The sequence below is a fragment of the Ascaphus truei genome, chromosome 1 (assembly GCF_040206685.1).
Source record: "Ascaphus truei isolate aAscTru1 chromosome 1, aAscTru1.hap1, whole genome shotgun sequence".
NCBI lineage: Eukaryota > Metazoa > Chordata > Amphibia > Anura > Ascaphidae > Ascaphus > Ascaphus truei.
The window spans coordinates 532,831,288-532,847,534 of NC_134483.1; the positions used below are offsets into that span (position 1 = coordinate 532,831,288).

The 16,247-nt window shown below is 40.6% G+C and overlaps 1 protein-coding gene across 3 annotated transcripts in view; it reads right to left on the minus strand.

Annotated features, from left to right (window-relative positions):
• Nucleotides 1–16,247, minus strand: part of DNAAF9 (dynein axonemal assembly factor 9) — a 109,711-nt gene that overhangs the window by 58,625 nt on the left and 34,839 nt on the right. For 2 of the 3 annotated variants that reach the window (XM_075572652.1, XM_075572651.1), the window contains exons 6-13: nucleotides 13,908–14,014; nucleotides 10,380–10,433; nucleotides 9,671–9,748; nucleotides 8,061–8,159; nucleotides 5,243–5,298; nucleotides 2,858–2,993; nucleotides 1,459–1,540; nucleotides 1,014–1,050 (exon numbers count right to left, since the gene is read on the minus strand). In XM_075572652.1, the coding sequence (XP_075428767.1) occupies nucleotides 1,014–1,050; nucleotides 1,459–1,540; nucleotides 2,858–2,993; nucleotides 5,243–5,298; nucleotides 8,061–8,159; nucleotides 9,671–9,748; nucleotides 10,380–10,433; nucleotides 13,908–14,014 (649 nt within the window). The remainder of the gene's footprint in view (nucleotides 1–1,013; nucleotides 1,051–1,458; nucleotides 1,541–2,857; nucleotides 2,994–5,242; nucleotides 5,299–8,060; nucleotides 8,160–9,670; nucleotides 9,749–10,379; nucleotides 10,434–13,907; nucleotides 14,015–16,247) is intronic. The other variant, XM_075572653.1, reaches the window with a different exon arrangement.

Below are 16,247 nucleotides of genomic sequence, written 5' to 3' on the forward strand. Positions count from 1 at the left end.
ATACTAAGTGGAATTTCTGCTTTAAAGGTGAAGTTCTACTTCGAGTTAAACGCTCTTTGCTCCCTTAAGTTCTAAGTGAGGGGGGGCCAACTTCAGTCCTCAAGGGCCACCAACCGGTCAGGTTTTCAGGATATCCCTGCTTCAGCACAGGTGGCTCAATCAGTGGCTTAGTCATTATGACTGATCTGTTTGTGGCCCTTGAGGACTGGAGTTGGCCACCACTGCTCAAGGTGATAGATGACTGTTTTAACACAAAGTATCTTTAAATTATTTTCAAAGTTAGTTGTGACAATGATTGCAATAATTATAGCCTGTTTGCACACAATGAACCTTGTCTAACATGCCCGGACATATTGTGTGGGTGATTAGGTACCCTGACACTGGGTGGAATGAATAAGATTGACAAATATGGATCTGATATTTCTTATTATATATTCGCCAGACTGTTGTGTAGTGGCCTTTGAACCACACTATTCCACAGATGGTTTTGTAGTGGCTCTCATAGATGAAGCTTCATATTACAAAGCCAGTATAACCATCCTTACACTGATGAGACCCAAAAGGTGGAAACAGCTGTCTGTGAGTAGGTTTACTGGCTATGCATCTTAACCCAGGCTGTGCTGAAAAAGCAGTGTATGTGTGTTAAAATGGATAAAAAGCAAAAGGCGACATTGCTCATTTGCATATCATTTCCCAGAATCTCTGGCTGCAGTGGAAGCACTGTATGCCACGAGATAATGGTGAAAAGCAGAGTTACAGACCTGTCTGAGACGGGTGAATGTGCCCACAAGTGATATTTTTAGTTATACACTGTACGGTGGAGGGTTCCTGTCACTATTTTGCTCACCATAACTTATTTAATCCAGGGCAACCACAATACTATGCAAATGTAGACCAAATATAACACAACCACTACCAAATACATTATCATTCTAACTTTTTATTATTCCAAAAAACGATATCTATATCTTTACAGTAATAGTATAGGGGAAAAAAAAGAAGAAAAAACTTACATCTGTTCATTTTTCTTTTGTGCTTCATTATCTTTTCCTAAAGAGAAAAGTTTTAGCAAATATTCAGACATTTTTTTTCTTCTGTTGCTTGGCAGCATAATTTGAAATAAATGGCAAAGTTGAAAATACAATTTTGAGCATGGAAGTTCAATTTGCAAAAAGTACAATGAGGGGCCTTCTCTGGGACTCTTATGGTCTCAAAACGTTGATACACAAACCGGTCTAATTTTCACTTACTATGGAACATTTAGTGATCACGGTACAGGGCCTCAAACGCATTTGTGAACAAGGGGCTAAAAAGCAGCCAAAACACATGAGATGATAGGATTAAACATGCATTTATGGATGAACCTATTTTATTAAACAATCAATACTGGTCTACCCTAATCAAAATCTGAAGGCTTTCTGCTTAACATGGTTATTCTTGGTGAATAGAAAAACTTACCCAGGTAAGGAATGTGAGTGCTTCCGAAGAAGTAAGTCCTTGAACAAGCTAAGGGTCCTTTAGGAGAGACACACTGTGCCACCTGGTCGGTACAACATATCACAATTTAAATTCACATTACGGAATCAGAAAATGAATGGCACAAATTTACAGAAACATTAAATATCATACTAACTGAAGATTTTCAAAATGCTAAAGAAAATAAACCATCTATATATCTATAGACACGGAAGTCATCTAAACTTCAATCTTTTGAATATTCAGAAGGTATTCTCAATACGTTTGTCATCTAATTTTTCATTGTGACAATTTGTTCAGAAAACCCCCTGAATATAATAAGGCGACCCCCTTAATTCCAGCCTCTGCTAACTGTAACTAGGTAATTAACGGTATAATATCTCCTTTCTCCTCTCTTCCCTTGGGAAGCTGTCTTACAGACCACAGCGCAAGGATTGTACCACAATGCCGGCTGCTGTGTTGCTGCCTTACACAGGATTGAAAGGAGTGCATGCGCTGCTTTTGTTCCTGTGTAAGCATAGCCGTCTGCGCATGCGCTCCTTTCAATCCTGTGTAAAGCAACAAAGCAGGCGTCTGTACATGCAGTCGCTCTCTCGCGCATGCACAGACGCCTGCTGTGTTAATAGCTTACGCAGGACCGAAAGCAGCGTGAGCACGTGCACAGACGGCTGCTTTGTTGCTGCCTGTCACAGGATTGAAAGGAGTGCATGCGCTGCTTTCGGTCCTGTGTAAGGCTGCGCTTATAGTGCCGTCGCCGGTGACACGACAGTGAAGTCACGTTGTGGTCGCAGGAAAAATCAAATTGACTTGACTTCCAGCGATCGCGACCAAGCCGTCGCGTCTACTATAAGCGCACGCGACGGCGGCAATACATTTGTTTTGCCGCAACGTTGCATCGCCGTCCGGCACTATAAGCATGGCCTAAGCGTAGCCGTCTGCGCATGTGCTCCTTTCAATCCTGTGTAAAGCAACACGCCAGTCGTCTGCACATGCGCTCGCTCTTTCGCGCATAAGCAGGCAACTGCTCTGTTAATAGCTTACGCAGGACCGAAAGGAGCGGGAGCACGTGCACAGACGGCTGCTGTGTTGCTGCCTTACACAATACAAGACACAAAATGTGCAGAGCCCGATTATAAGGAGAGTATGGAGTTTTCAATTTAACTTTATTGAAAAAAACCTTGACTTATAAATCGGGCAAAACCGGTAATTGTCCATATGTGGATCTGGACGTATGGTGCTAGGTTTATGTCAACTGAAGGAGTCAGGAGTACAGGATGTATTCTACAAACATTTGTATTATACTGCATGCTATGGAAAATAAAATTGAGAAGCCTGGGTTTTTTCAATGTAAAACATAATGTAACACATATATATATTATACCATGTGCTTGGCTGTGCTTCTCCCAAGACCAGTGTTTCTAACCAGATGGCCCTCAGATGGAAAGCTAAAATTTCCAGGTTTCAAGTTCTCTTTGGTGGAGTGACTACCAAACAGGACGAAAGGCTGCCTGCAGGGACTAAAACACAATCACATTATTAAACCAAATACAACACATGGATCATCAAAGTAATAACTTTTTACTGTTCACCGTTGGTTACTTATCTGGCAGCACGATACATGAGCTGAACCCAACACTTAGGCTGGGGCCATGGTGCCTTCGCCCGTGAGGAGGCTGGTCAGTGAGTGTGCGCTTACATGGCCATGGAGGATGGCTGTTGGGGGGCGTGCCGAGGTGCATCATGGCGTTGGTTCGCCTTCATTGGGCGAACGTGACCGTCCTGTCGCGCCAAGAAATCAATTTGAACTGATTTTTCGCAACGCGCGCCCCTCCCGCTTCTGTGCGCACGCATCATGGACGCGAACACCGCCTTAAGGCAGTCTGTTCCCTACGCGTCCGCACGGTCTGCTGTACAATGGCCCCAGCCTTACTGTGACAAGTATACACCAACATAAAAAGGTGAAGGCCTCAAGAGAACAGAATCATAGTGTGGTGCATGCCAACTGATGTTTCAGAGACTTGTTTTGACTACCTCCTAAACATTGTAAGCAAACGCCATGTCATGTTACCACATAGCATAACCACAACACTTGCTACGAGGTTCACTACATTTGGGAACTTTCTACTTTATGTTGAGGTTAGATGTAAAACGTGGAAGTAACTGGTCAGAAAATGAAGTCTGCGTAGTGGGCTTTATGCAAACTTTCATATTCAAGAACATTTTGTACATTGTGTTGGGGTTGAAATTGAACACTTGATATATCATTGTGTTCCTCTGCTAAGACTAGCAATGCTCATTATAGTTATATAGCCTCTCACTGTGCCTGTACAGCTTCATTCCTCCTCAATTTTATGGGCGGGCAAACACATTGTTTCAGTCTCTGTGGACTTGAATACCTGAATAAAAAGACAATTTGAAGGCGCAGACCAAAATAAACAAATGGCAATATTATAATTAAAGCAGAAGTCCCAGGAAGTTGAAAGAAAACTGGTGTTGAAAAAACTGTTGTCCGTAGAAAAATGAACATGCTTTAATTTATTTTTTTACAAAATCCTGTAAAGTTTTAGTCATATCTTGCCCGCTAAATATGGGCATCATAATTACAGTACTTAGAATGGTGAAACAAAGAGTAAAATATAAAAGCAGGATTCAGAATGTGCCAGTTGGCTCACAAGCCTTTTTTTTTTTTTTTTTTTTAAATCTACATTTAATTTATAAAATAAATCATTACCATAAGTGTAATTTGGGGATATGAGGGACAGAAAAACTTTCAGGTAATCTTCTCTTTCTTTTTTTTAAATCCATGAATATGACCTTTTGAAATGCAGATTAAAGCTATATTAATTTACTATAAAAGGACAGTTGCTACTGTATGTTGGCATTTTGGTAATTTATGAAACAGGAAGTTTCAGGTATTGGTCTACACTACCTGCACTCCCATTGGTCTATACTATCTGCCCTTCCATTTGCTGCCTGCCGACCATGTGATCGCATTGTGGCAAGGAAGGACAAAATTCTTGTCTTCCCTGCCAGCGGACAAGTCATTGCGCTTTGCGCGCCCACACACTGCGACTGGGGCCTGCCCCATAGAGGGCTGTGCTGTTGTGTGGTGCGCACGCCATAGCGTGCAGCAGCGGCCACTGGGGACCTGGCCTATGTTAGAAAGCGGGTGGGACAGTAGTTACTGCAGCTTCAATTCCATACTATACATCAGGGGTGGCCAACTCCGGTCCTCAAGAGCCACAACCATGTCAGGTTTTAAGGATATCCCAGCTTCAGCACAAATGGCTCAGTCGAAGACTGAACCACTGATTGAGCCACCTGTGCTGAAGCAGGGCTATCCTTAAAACCTGACCTTGTTGTGGCTCTTGAGGACCGGAGTTGGTCACCCCTGCTATACATTATTGGTTTTTATCCTTAAGTCTAAGAAAATAGCAGATATTTTAATTTGTCACAAACACGGCAAGTCAAAGCAAAATCAAAGCAATAGTATCTTTACGTACACAGCAGAAGAGGACAGGCGTTCTGGCAAAGTCACATGCCATTATTAAGGGGTTCCACAGAGTAACAATACATTTTTAAAGGGTTCCGCAATTCTCAAAAGGCTGACAATTACTGTAATAGATACCGATATACACCCATAGTAATATTATACAGAGAGAAAAAAGAAGTATGCAACACTTTACCGAAAATGTAATAAACATAGTGTCGTCGTCCCCTTTTATACATTTTCTCTTGAGAACAAATAAATTACTCAAAATAATACCTGTTATCAGTAAAATGGCTTGAAAGCATCCCATGGCTAAAATAACTTCTGAATGGCTGAAAAATACATTTGAAAAAAAAAAAAAAAAAAGCGTATTAGGTTTTTGATGTGCCAGTATTGATGTCAAAATTCACAATAAATACTTCACAATAATGCTGTTGCTATTAAGTTACACTGCTTTTTATTTTCCACAGAAACACAATTAATATAATCTGTGGTTTCTAGTAAAAATGGGGCTTTATTGTAATTGGTTAATTAATGTGCAATGAAGACTACTCTCTTCACCTTTAATCTTTTCAGAATTATGACAAAGCTCTATTTTCCCCTTTCATCTCATCTTCCACATACATTTTTGCATGTCTCATTTGCTAATACTTAGATAAAGGTAGATGAAGATAGGCTTGAAATCATCCAAAATATTAATTATGCTATATTCATATATATTCAGCATGTAACTAGTTAATTTAGTGTATTAAGTTAGAATTAGATTGAAAAATTATAAGCTTCTCTGCAATGATAAGATAAACATTTCCACGTCTGCCTGTCCTCAGACTGATTTTGTCAGCTTTGTTTCAAGAGTTTGAATTCAAAGGGTAGTTATATAGAGATAGGGCTAGTTAGTAAGACAATACAATGGAGAGAGGTATTAAAAGATTAAGAACATAGGATTCTATAGTTACTTAGTGACAGATCTAAGAGGGTCTTCTAAATCAAAGTCTAAATGATGAAACAGCATTCTAATGATGATTAACCAAGAGTATTTTGAGCTGACAGTGAGAGAAACATGTTTGAGAGAAATGTACAAAGATTGCATTTTAGTTTATGGAATTGAGAATCCTTTAACACCAAGCTAAGGCCAGGTCCCCGCTGGCTACTGCATCGCCCACTGTGGCGGACGCTGCTGGGACAAGAGCCGCCCCTCAATGGGGCCGGGCCTGCTGCGAGGGGGGGCCGCCGCGCTTGGCGGTGAGTTTTTCCAGCCTACAAGAAAATTGTGAGGGGAACTAGCGACGGAGCGCTAGGCCACGCCCCCGCCGGTTCAGCCAATGAGGGCGAACCTGCCGGGTGATGTTACGGCCGCGCCCCGTCACTCCCTCGTCTTTCCACCTGCAGCTCTCTGCAGACCGGGGAATTCGGCTGTATGCGCCGCCACCGCACAGGCGCGCGTGCATCGCAGGCACTGGGGCCGTAGCCTAATAAGAACAGAGCTAATGATTCTCCACTCTATAACTACATACTATATGCCTGAATGATGAAACCTGATGACTGAAATTATGCTGTAAAAGATTTTTTCTATTTTGTCCCCGATTAAATTAAGAAAAAAACCGTGCCGTGGACTATTTGATATATATTAAATTTAATGAAGAAAATCTGCATTTGGCGAACCAGCAAGTCCAGAAAGACTAATCTTCTTCACGCTTCAGAAATTAATCTATTTTGGGGATTGCGACTTTCTTCTCGTGACTGAATGTTTATTGCCATATTATTATGGATGACTATTTGTACTTCTGTATTTACTTCCGCCAAAGCCAGGTCCTATTACATACTTCCCTATCACAGTATACAGCACTTCCATCAATCCTGTATCTCAAGGATGTTGCTTGAACGTTATATTTCACAAATCGTTCTCCTCACACATTCTCACTCTGCCTGAATCTTGCCATTTTCATTCTTGATTTACAATGGAACGAACACCCTTATTTTCTCCAGTCGTGTCTATAAGGGCTGGGACCCGCTGGCGGCGGCGTGAGCGCAACTCACCATTGCGGTTTAAACTCACGATCCGGTCCCAGTCCCTCCTCACTGCCAACTGACGACGTACTGTGACGCGTCAGCCAGCAAGGGATACAAGAGAATGGTGTTCCCGTGCGGCAACGTGTCACATGGTACGCGAAGGGGCCAATCATAGACTGGCTCCCATCAACCAATGCCAAGCCAGCTGTTATCCCTGCTTTGTTTTGGTCCCGCCCCCCGTCATGGCCCCGTCCCCCGTCATGGCCGCGCCCCCCCCCCCCACGTCATGGCAGCGCCCCCCGACCCGCGTGGCCCCTCCCCCCCCCCCCCCGCTCCGAAAAAAGGTTCCTGCAGACCGCAGATCGCGGTGCAGTGAGTTGCACGCGCCGCCGGCAAGCAAGACAGCCGTGTGGACGCGTGCAACGGGGCCTTAGCCTAATACACCCTTATTAACCGATCCCCCTGCCTCACAGCTCTACTCTTTAACACCTATTGAAATGCTGCAATTAGGAACTTGTTGTGCTTGTGTAGAACAGGCTCTGCTGGCTTTAAATTAATTATAGGTTGCGATGCCTTTTTCATCTGTTTGTACAAATGAAGGACACCTGTGGTCTGTCGAAAGCTATTTTATCCAAGAAGAACTCTCCTGTGGATCAATAATATGGTATCACAACCTATAAGAAATTAACCCTTCTCCAGGGCCAATATGAAGACAAGAACTCTGCACTCTAAGGTGTGTTCTGTAGAACACTGTACTCTGCATGGCTGGCACCGTATAAAGAAATATTTGTTCATACAGCAACAGTTGTAATTTTAAAAACTAGCCACTCAAAATTCTCAAAGGCTACAGGTAAATTACACATGCTCATAATGATATCTCCAACGGCCTAGGAAAGGTCTGTAAATTGAATGTATAACCTCTGTTCATTTATTTATAACCAGGACATACTTGAACACGAGAGTAACTCAATGTGCATGCCTGGTAAAACATTTGTATAAATAAATAAAATAAATATCATATAATGGCACTTCCACTGACAAAATGCTGCTTCAGCCAACACACATAACCCAGATGGAAAGATACCTCTCCTGCTTGAGACTCTGACAGCTCCAGGATGAAAGGAATTTCAGTTTCAAAATTTGAAAAAAAGTTGGTCCACTGATGCTCAAATGTAAGCAAATCCTAAAACCGCAAAAGAAAAAGAATGAATTAGGATTACGATGTGAACAACTTGCTTTACATCACCTTTTCATGGGCAATATGAGATACACAAAAACACACATAGCCATTTTTAAAATCTATTTAATAGTTTAAACAAATCTAAACCCGGGGATTTCCTGGACCAGCATCATTCTAGTCATTCCTTTGGTTTTCCCCTTCCTCTGGAATCAACGATTGCAATGTTCACTTTCCTTATCACAGATAAAAGAAAATGTTAAGAAAGGATCAATAAAAAAAACACAGGAAAGCACCTTAAAAAATGTAACAAACCTACTAGGAGTGCATTGCATACTACTAATGTAAGGTAAGAAGAAGTAGGTGGGAGATGCAGACAATGAGAGTGTGTATACTAGTTACCCTGACATACCACAGACCCACATCCATATATCACTTTATGGCCCACTGAGGTGAATTCCCCGTAAGGTGCCTTACAGTTTACCCCACTTAGTAAATATGGGCCAAAGTCGTATATAATACCACACTGAACTAATTACATGATGTATTTTTAAAAAAAAAGAAACTACAAGGCATTAAAAGGTCCCCCCTGAGGTCAGGGGACAACAGATCAGCTCACGTAAATCATATTGGGGGGAGGAGGGAATACCACTTAAAAGAAATCGCTGACAATAGTTCAAATTTATGAAATTTAGGGCTTGAACTTAAAAAATATATCCCCTGCAGACAAAACCACTTCTTATATACAGAATACAAAGTGATTCACTAATATAGTAGCATACATAAGCCTACCCTTCAATACATCCCTTATATTTCTGTTCAGCAATATGTCCAGTAGGATATAAGCCTGTGGCAAAACAGACATAGATACTTTTTGTTGTCCTTAAAGAATACATGACTGAATATATCGACCCTTAATAGTGTCCTGCAATAGTAGTGTCTTAATGAATCATGTGAAAGAACCATTGTATAATTGGGCAATATAACCTGTATAGTAATTGCATGTTTTGACAGCCAAGTATAGAAAAGCAAAATTAATTTCCACGGACAGGAGATGAGTATTGATTACATTTGTGCCTTTAACAGAGGGATTGTTTTCACTCACAACATACAAGGAGTACAAGTATACAAGTCGGAGTATAACCAGGGCACACGGTTTTCTCCCCTTCCACCCAACCCTATTCTACTCCTCATTATTGCCTCCAAGACAATGCCTGGGAGGTTATGTTCAATTCATTCTCTCAGATTTCTATATAGCATTGTTTGTAAATGGCTATGTTTCATTGTTTACAAGCTGCCACAAATATATTTGTTTGATCCCAGATTTCTTGAACTTGTTTAGGAGTTGCTGTGTGCCCAAACCCATATATCTACACAACACAATTAGGCCACCCATCTTAAAACTAAAACACCTACAGTATTTTTATTTTTTTTACAAAACATACAAATGGAAGAAAATATAAAAAAGGTCACAGGAAATCGTTTCTGAATCATTATTTATAAAATGATCAATTTACCTCCATTAGCAAAGCCTCCAAAGACACTGGGTCCATTATGCTATACGTCTTCCAAAGAGACTCACTTACGTCCATTAACTGCAAAATCAAAATACATATGGTCTAAATCAGGATATAGCAGCCAGAGGTGACAAACAATCGCAATATTAGCGTTGAACATCATTTACTTTTTGAGGCCCATTCACCACAGGAACGCTCCCTGACATTTTTAAATGTGTTGCATGCGGTGCTCCCTGTCAGGTGCACAAGATGCAACAACACGCCACAAGCAGCAGCTAGCTGTTACCCACACACATTGTGCCCCAACAGAGAAGAAGGTTGGGCCCAGTAATCTGCAGTCTCCTTCAAACACCAACAGTGGATTATAACCACCAATGTCCATGTCGCCCCCCACCCTCTACCAATTCCAAGAGCGAGGAAAGAAAAAAGAGAGATTGGAAAATAGGGGAACCTAAAACACAAGTCGCCGGAAAACAGACAATCTGAACAGTCTGTTGTACTTTAAGGTAATAGGAAGCAAGAATAGAGGAGATGACAGTGATAAGTGATGTAGAATAGTAGAGGTGGCACATGGTATGTGTGGGAGACTCGGGGATAAGAGAATGAATAATTCATATACTAACATTAAACATATACCAGCATTAGTTATTACAACAGAAAGCACAGGTAAAGGACTAACAGATAAGATACTAACATATAAGTCACTCACGTAAGTAATAAAACCAGATAATTTATTAAGGTCCTGACATAAATCAGCACATAACTAGTGGAAATAGAAATAGATTATTATTAGTGCATGCATTTCTTCAAGGTTATTACTCTGCTTCATTAAAACATATAAGGCAGACAGGACACATTTCTTATAAATAAGACACCACAATGATGCAGCAAGTTACATATACAAATGTCCAAAATATGATGTAAGTGTTGTTTATTAGATATGGATTGGTCAAAAAAGGGAGTGGGTAAGAGATTAGTACAACATTATGCAGAAACTTATTTTTTATCATGTTTAAAATATTATTGGGTTTTTTTTGTGCTGCCTGAGTTCTCCAGTGTCACTGTCCGTGCTTTTGTCATCTGTATTAGGACAGAATAAAGCTGCTTTGGAATTATACACTGCATGTTTCCTACAACGCCTCTCATTGGGGAACGACAAATTGTACCTTCATACACTTGATGAACAATGGAGGAAAGAACCCCAGTAGAGCACTCATACACTGTGTTGAGGTGATGGTGTAAATTTAAAACTAAACTTTATTAGAAACAATAGGGATTAAAATAGGATTAAACTCTGTATCACTACGCTTAATTACCTAAGGGATATGTTAGTCCCCAGGTAGGTAGTCGCTATTGAAGTGTTCCTTGAGTACACTAGCCCCCAGCCACCTTAATTAGGGAAGCCTGGGGGAGAGCTAGATTGAGGGATTATAAGTACTATTCTTATATGGAATGCCAATTATATACTTGTAGTGCATTGGTGCAATAGTGTTGAAATGACACTGCTAATGGTGGGTTGTTTGCACAGTCTGTAGTTAGCAATAGAGTGTCATTTAAATCTTGATAAGATAATGCACCTATGTTGCCTTAGGGTTAAATAAACAGTGTAAATTACTGCCCCAAGGATACACAGCAGCTATAGCTCTAGGTCATATTGTTAAGACCTCTAGCTCTAGCTGAGATTGCATAGTGTAGTTATAATAAAGTGTGCTGCATTTCTAAAACCTGTTGCTAACTGCAGTAGGTGATAGATTAAATAAAGCACCGTATAGACAAATAGTGGCAGTTGCTATATAATCTGCCCCAGACCTGAAGGGTGTACTTTTTAACCATATAAGATTGTGAACTGACTTAATCAGTAGATTGAAATAAACATAATCTCTGATATAGAGCACCATGTGTATACTGATTGCTATACCTGGAAATCCCTGTATGGGAGTTACTGTGCAGAGTAGTTGGTGTATAAGTGTAAAAACAATTCAGCTCAGCAAGTGTAGAACATGAACAGTACCTTAACAGCCCTGATTAGAGCTACTCTGCTGTAACAGTGAATGGTAGTGAGCAACAGCACAGGTAAGTATACTCTACAGCTGCTGTATAGCTTGTCAGTATATATATATATATATATATATATATATATATATATATATAATCCCTAGAAAAGGAGGCTCCCTTAGACCATCAGGTAATACAGGAGTGTAAACTGTGCAGGAGCTAAATCTCAGCGCTGCCTGCTCTGTCATTAAGCATAGATAGCAGCGTCTGTGTCAGAGGGCTCAGTGCCTGCACCTAACTGAGGAGTTCTGCCGACGTGCACGTTTCGCTAGAAGTGCTTAATCATGGCCAGTGTGGAGGGGTGATCCAATGAGAGCATTTATAGCGCTGGTGGTTATGACCTAAAGTAACCCTTCAGCCTGCACATGTGCCCCTAGTAGTTGTCAGTGCAGGAGCTTGTAATGCTCTAAAGCCTGTCTGTGTGCTTTGACAATAGGTGCTGGGTTGTGTCTAATAAGTACTGTGGTTACAATGTTAACCATACACATTGTTGCTTGTGGATCTCAACTGTTACCACTGATAATTACAAATGAATAAATGAATAATAACAATACTGTGTCAGGTTTGTGTGTCATTATTGTGATGTTGTTAGCCTAAACTTGAATTGCAATTTATATTAACTGGCAAGTATACTGTAGGAGGTGAGATACTAATAAATGCCAAACCATATCATGATGACAATTATAGGATGGTTATAGTTATATGAAGGGACTGAACATGAAACCTTCATTTAACCCTTTAGGTGAAAGTGCTTGCAGGGTATAGATCCAACGTGACTCTTTTTGTATGAGGATCACGTCAATATCCCCTTTCCTTTGGCCCAATGAGAATTGATCTATGCCTTTGAATGACATAAAATTTGTGTCACCATTATGGCAGTTGTTGACATGCCTTGATACCGGGGTGTCTGTTTTGTTTCTGATTGTGCCTAGGTGTTCAAGTACACGTTGTTTAAATTGTCTTTTAGTTTTACCGATATAGATTTTACCACATCTGCGCACCCCTTGATAGATTACTCCAAAGCTTTGGTAGTTTATGAACTTCCTTATTTGGTACGTTTTAGTATTGTCCCAGTTATGGAAGGTTTTCGTTGTAGTGACATTTTTGCATGCTTTGCAGTGTTGGCAGGAGAAACTACCCTGGGGTTTTGGTGGTAGCCATGTGCGTAGTGGTAACTCGGTAAAGTGGCTGTGGACTAAGATGTCTTTTAGATTGCGTGCTCGCCTGCTTACCATAGAAGGGTAGGCAGGGATGACATCTTTGATGTCCTGATCGGCTTGCAGAATGTGCCAGTGTTTTTTGAAAATATTCTTGGCCAAATGCCATTGCTTATTATAAGTGCCAATGAACCTTATCACCTTTTGATTGTATGTAAAGGTTTTGTTGGTAAGTAGGTCTCTTCGCTCAGAGTATTTTGCTCTTTTGTAGGCTGTTTTGATACTCTTGTTGCTATAGCCTCTCTCTTGAAATCTTTGGCTCATGGCTTTGGCCTGAGTTTCAAACTCTATGGTGGTGCTGCAGTTTCTCCTTAACCTAAGGAATTGGCCTACAGGTATACCTTGTATCAGCGTTTTGGGATGGTGGCTAGAGGCTTCTAGCAAGTTGTTGGTGGCTGTGGGTTTCCTATAGACTGTGGTCTCTATGAGGTTATTGAGCCCTCTTGAGATTCTTAGGTCCAGGAAGCATATTGATTGTTTGTCATGCTCCAGAGTTAGATGTAAATTAAACTGATTACAGTTGAGATTATTGACAAACTCTTTTAGTAATGTTGCTGAGCCTTACCAGAGAATGATCATATCCCTTAGGTAATTAAGCGTTAATCCCCATTGTTTTACTATGTTTCTAATAAAGTTTAGTTTTAAATTTACACCATCATCTCAACACAGTGTATGAGTGCCCTACTGGGGTTCTTTCCTCCATTGTTTATCATTCTTATATTGCCCCATCAGCACCTACACCCATCATTACTAATTCACTATTGCAAGCAGTAGCGGGGGTTTCTCTATAGTTTATTACCTTCATACACTTTGAAGGATGCACAAATGTTAATGTTCCTTGGCATTAAAAAAAAAATCTAATTTCAATTGTTTGAGAAAAATGTTACCTCATTCTTTTTTTTAAATACGACTATACAGCAAAAAAAAAAAAAGGGGGGGGGACAAACAAATAACACACACTGTACCTGATGTTTCATTGTAAAGAAGCCACCTCCACCTATGCCTTCCAATGCAAACGCCTGCACGATTGGCCACTTTTCCACAATAAACATGTCAAACATTTGAAGATGTCCTGTAGAAAACATGAGCCATAAACAAGTTAGGAATATTTATAACAGTGTCTTAAAGTCCTCTCATAAGCAAATTAGAAGAGCAAGTCTTTGCATCATTTTGTCCTACATAACGTACATTCTGTATGCTAGGGCTCTGAAACGAGCTTCCCAAAAGGGGAGGATCACAACCGTTTTTGTAGAAGGTCCACAAGAATGTTGTCATGTAATTTTGGATACAGTTAAAGGACTTACTAATTATACAAACATATACCTGTATAACATCTGTACCATATATATTTACATTACCTTAAACAGCAAGTTTCAATGTTAGAAAGGTACTTGGCTGACTAGGCAACTACAGTGAAATTAGCATAAGCAGAAATTCCAGGGATCACTTTAAAGCGGCCGGATTACTTGAAGAGCCCTGCTGTACACCATGTCTACGTGCAAAACCAGATTTATGTATAAATGATGCTGCACAATTACTGAAGAAATTCTGCAGAAAACTTAATATACCAAAATGCTTCTATCTAGATAGAGATATATCAAAAATATACAAATTTATGCAACTGTTCGGGACACTTAGCGGTGGCCTAAACCGAGACCGCAGTTTCAGGAGTCACTACTGACACAAAAGAACTCTCTTCCCATGAGTGCTAAAGGCCATGTCTATACATAATGCGCTAAATGTATGCACATGCAGCTGTCTCTTACACATACCAATACTCTATGTTATTCCATGCTTATATACCAATAGGGACCACATTGTATCTACACACACTTTTAGTAATGCAACACCCTCTTACATTTCCACACCCATCCACACCATTGGTATACACTCTCACTCCACACACACTTTTTGTAAAGCGCTGTACACACTGTGGGCAATGCATACATACATACAAACTCTTACATCACTAACTTTCAGGGACTATTTAACACCTCAGGTCATAAATCCCATACTGGACAGGGGGAGGGATAGGTTTCAGTCACAGATAATGGACCATTCAAAGATGCACTGTTTTTAAGTTAAACCTTGCTTTATTCATTGTAACACCGCCGGAAGAAGAGATCAGTATATCTCGAAAACTCGCACAAATAAAAGCATTTCGTTAGCCACAGAACGGTATCTTCTATTTATTTTTTATTATTAAGCTCGGCTAACACGGTACAGATACCGCCACATATACATATATACATATATATATACAGTAAAGTGTGCTAGTTACAGAATTGGAGCTGGAAAGAATAATATATGTTGTAGGTTGTGATACCTTTCAATGGAGCAATATAGGTAAAAAAAGATATTTACTTGGTGCTCCTATAAATGTGGGTTACAAATATGGCACACTAGTCACCGTTATAGATTGGTGTAAATGGTAACTGTATACTGTGAAATAAAATGAAAGATATATAATAACCAGTTTTATGCAGCTCGACATTCAATGGACCTGCCCTCGAGATCTTCAATAGTTGTATAGGGCAAGAATTCAGGGAGCACAATAAACCGGAAAGTACATACAATTAAAACAAAAACCAGAGAGACACAATGGTGAAATACTGATGGTAGCTGGCAGCCTGAACAAATCACTAAAAAGATGTACACTCACATAGGATTATATGTTCTGACTCAGAACCCCAGAGGTTAACTCCTCTATATGATCGCACTGAGGTCCCCGGGGAACGCGGAAGTGCGGCCAAGGAACAACGCAGGGAGCCGACAGAGCACCAGCCCCGCTGCAGAAGCCTCATACCCACGAGACCACCACCTCCATCAGCAGACATATTCCTGTGAAGTGTATCGTGCAAATGCCCTAGCAGAGGGTTACTATGCGAGTTGCCCCTTGCTGTTGTGCTTTTTTATGACTACATCAGTGACAGTCTATACTATTGTGTGTCTCTGATTTTGCTGCATATCATCCACGTGGGACAAGAGGAGGTTTTAACCCTCAGTTGTCTGGACTTCAGTGCGCTCATATGTACATCTTTTTAGTGATTTGTTCAGGCTGCCAGCTACTATCAGTATTACACCATTGTGTCTCTCTCTGTTTTTTGTTTTTATTATATGTACTTTCCGGTTCATTGCGCTCCCTGAATTCTTGCCCTAATGGACCAACAAATAAATAGTACCAGGTTTGCTGCAATGTGTTCCAGGCCGGCTCCTCCTCCTTACTGTGGCTGTTTTTGTACACGATCAGCCCTCCTTACTGTGCTGAATACGAGGGAGCAGAGGGAAGGCGAGAGAACCCAGAC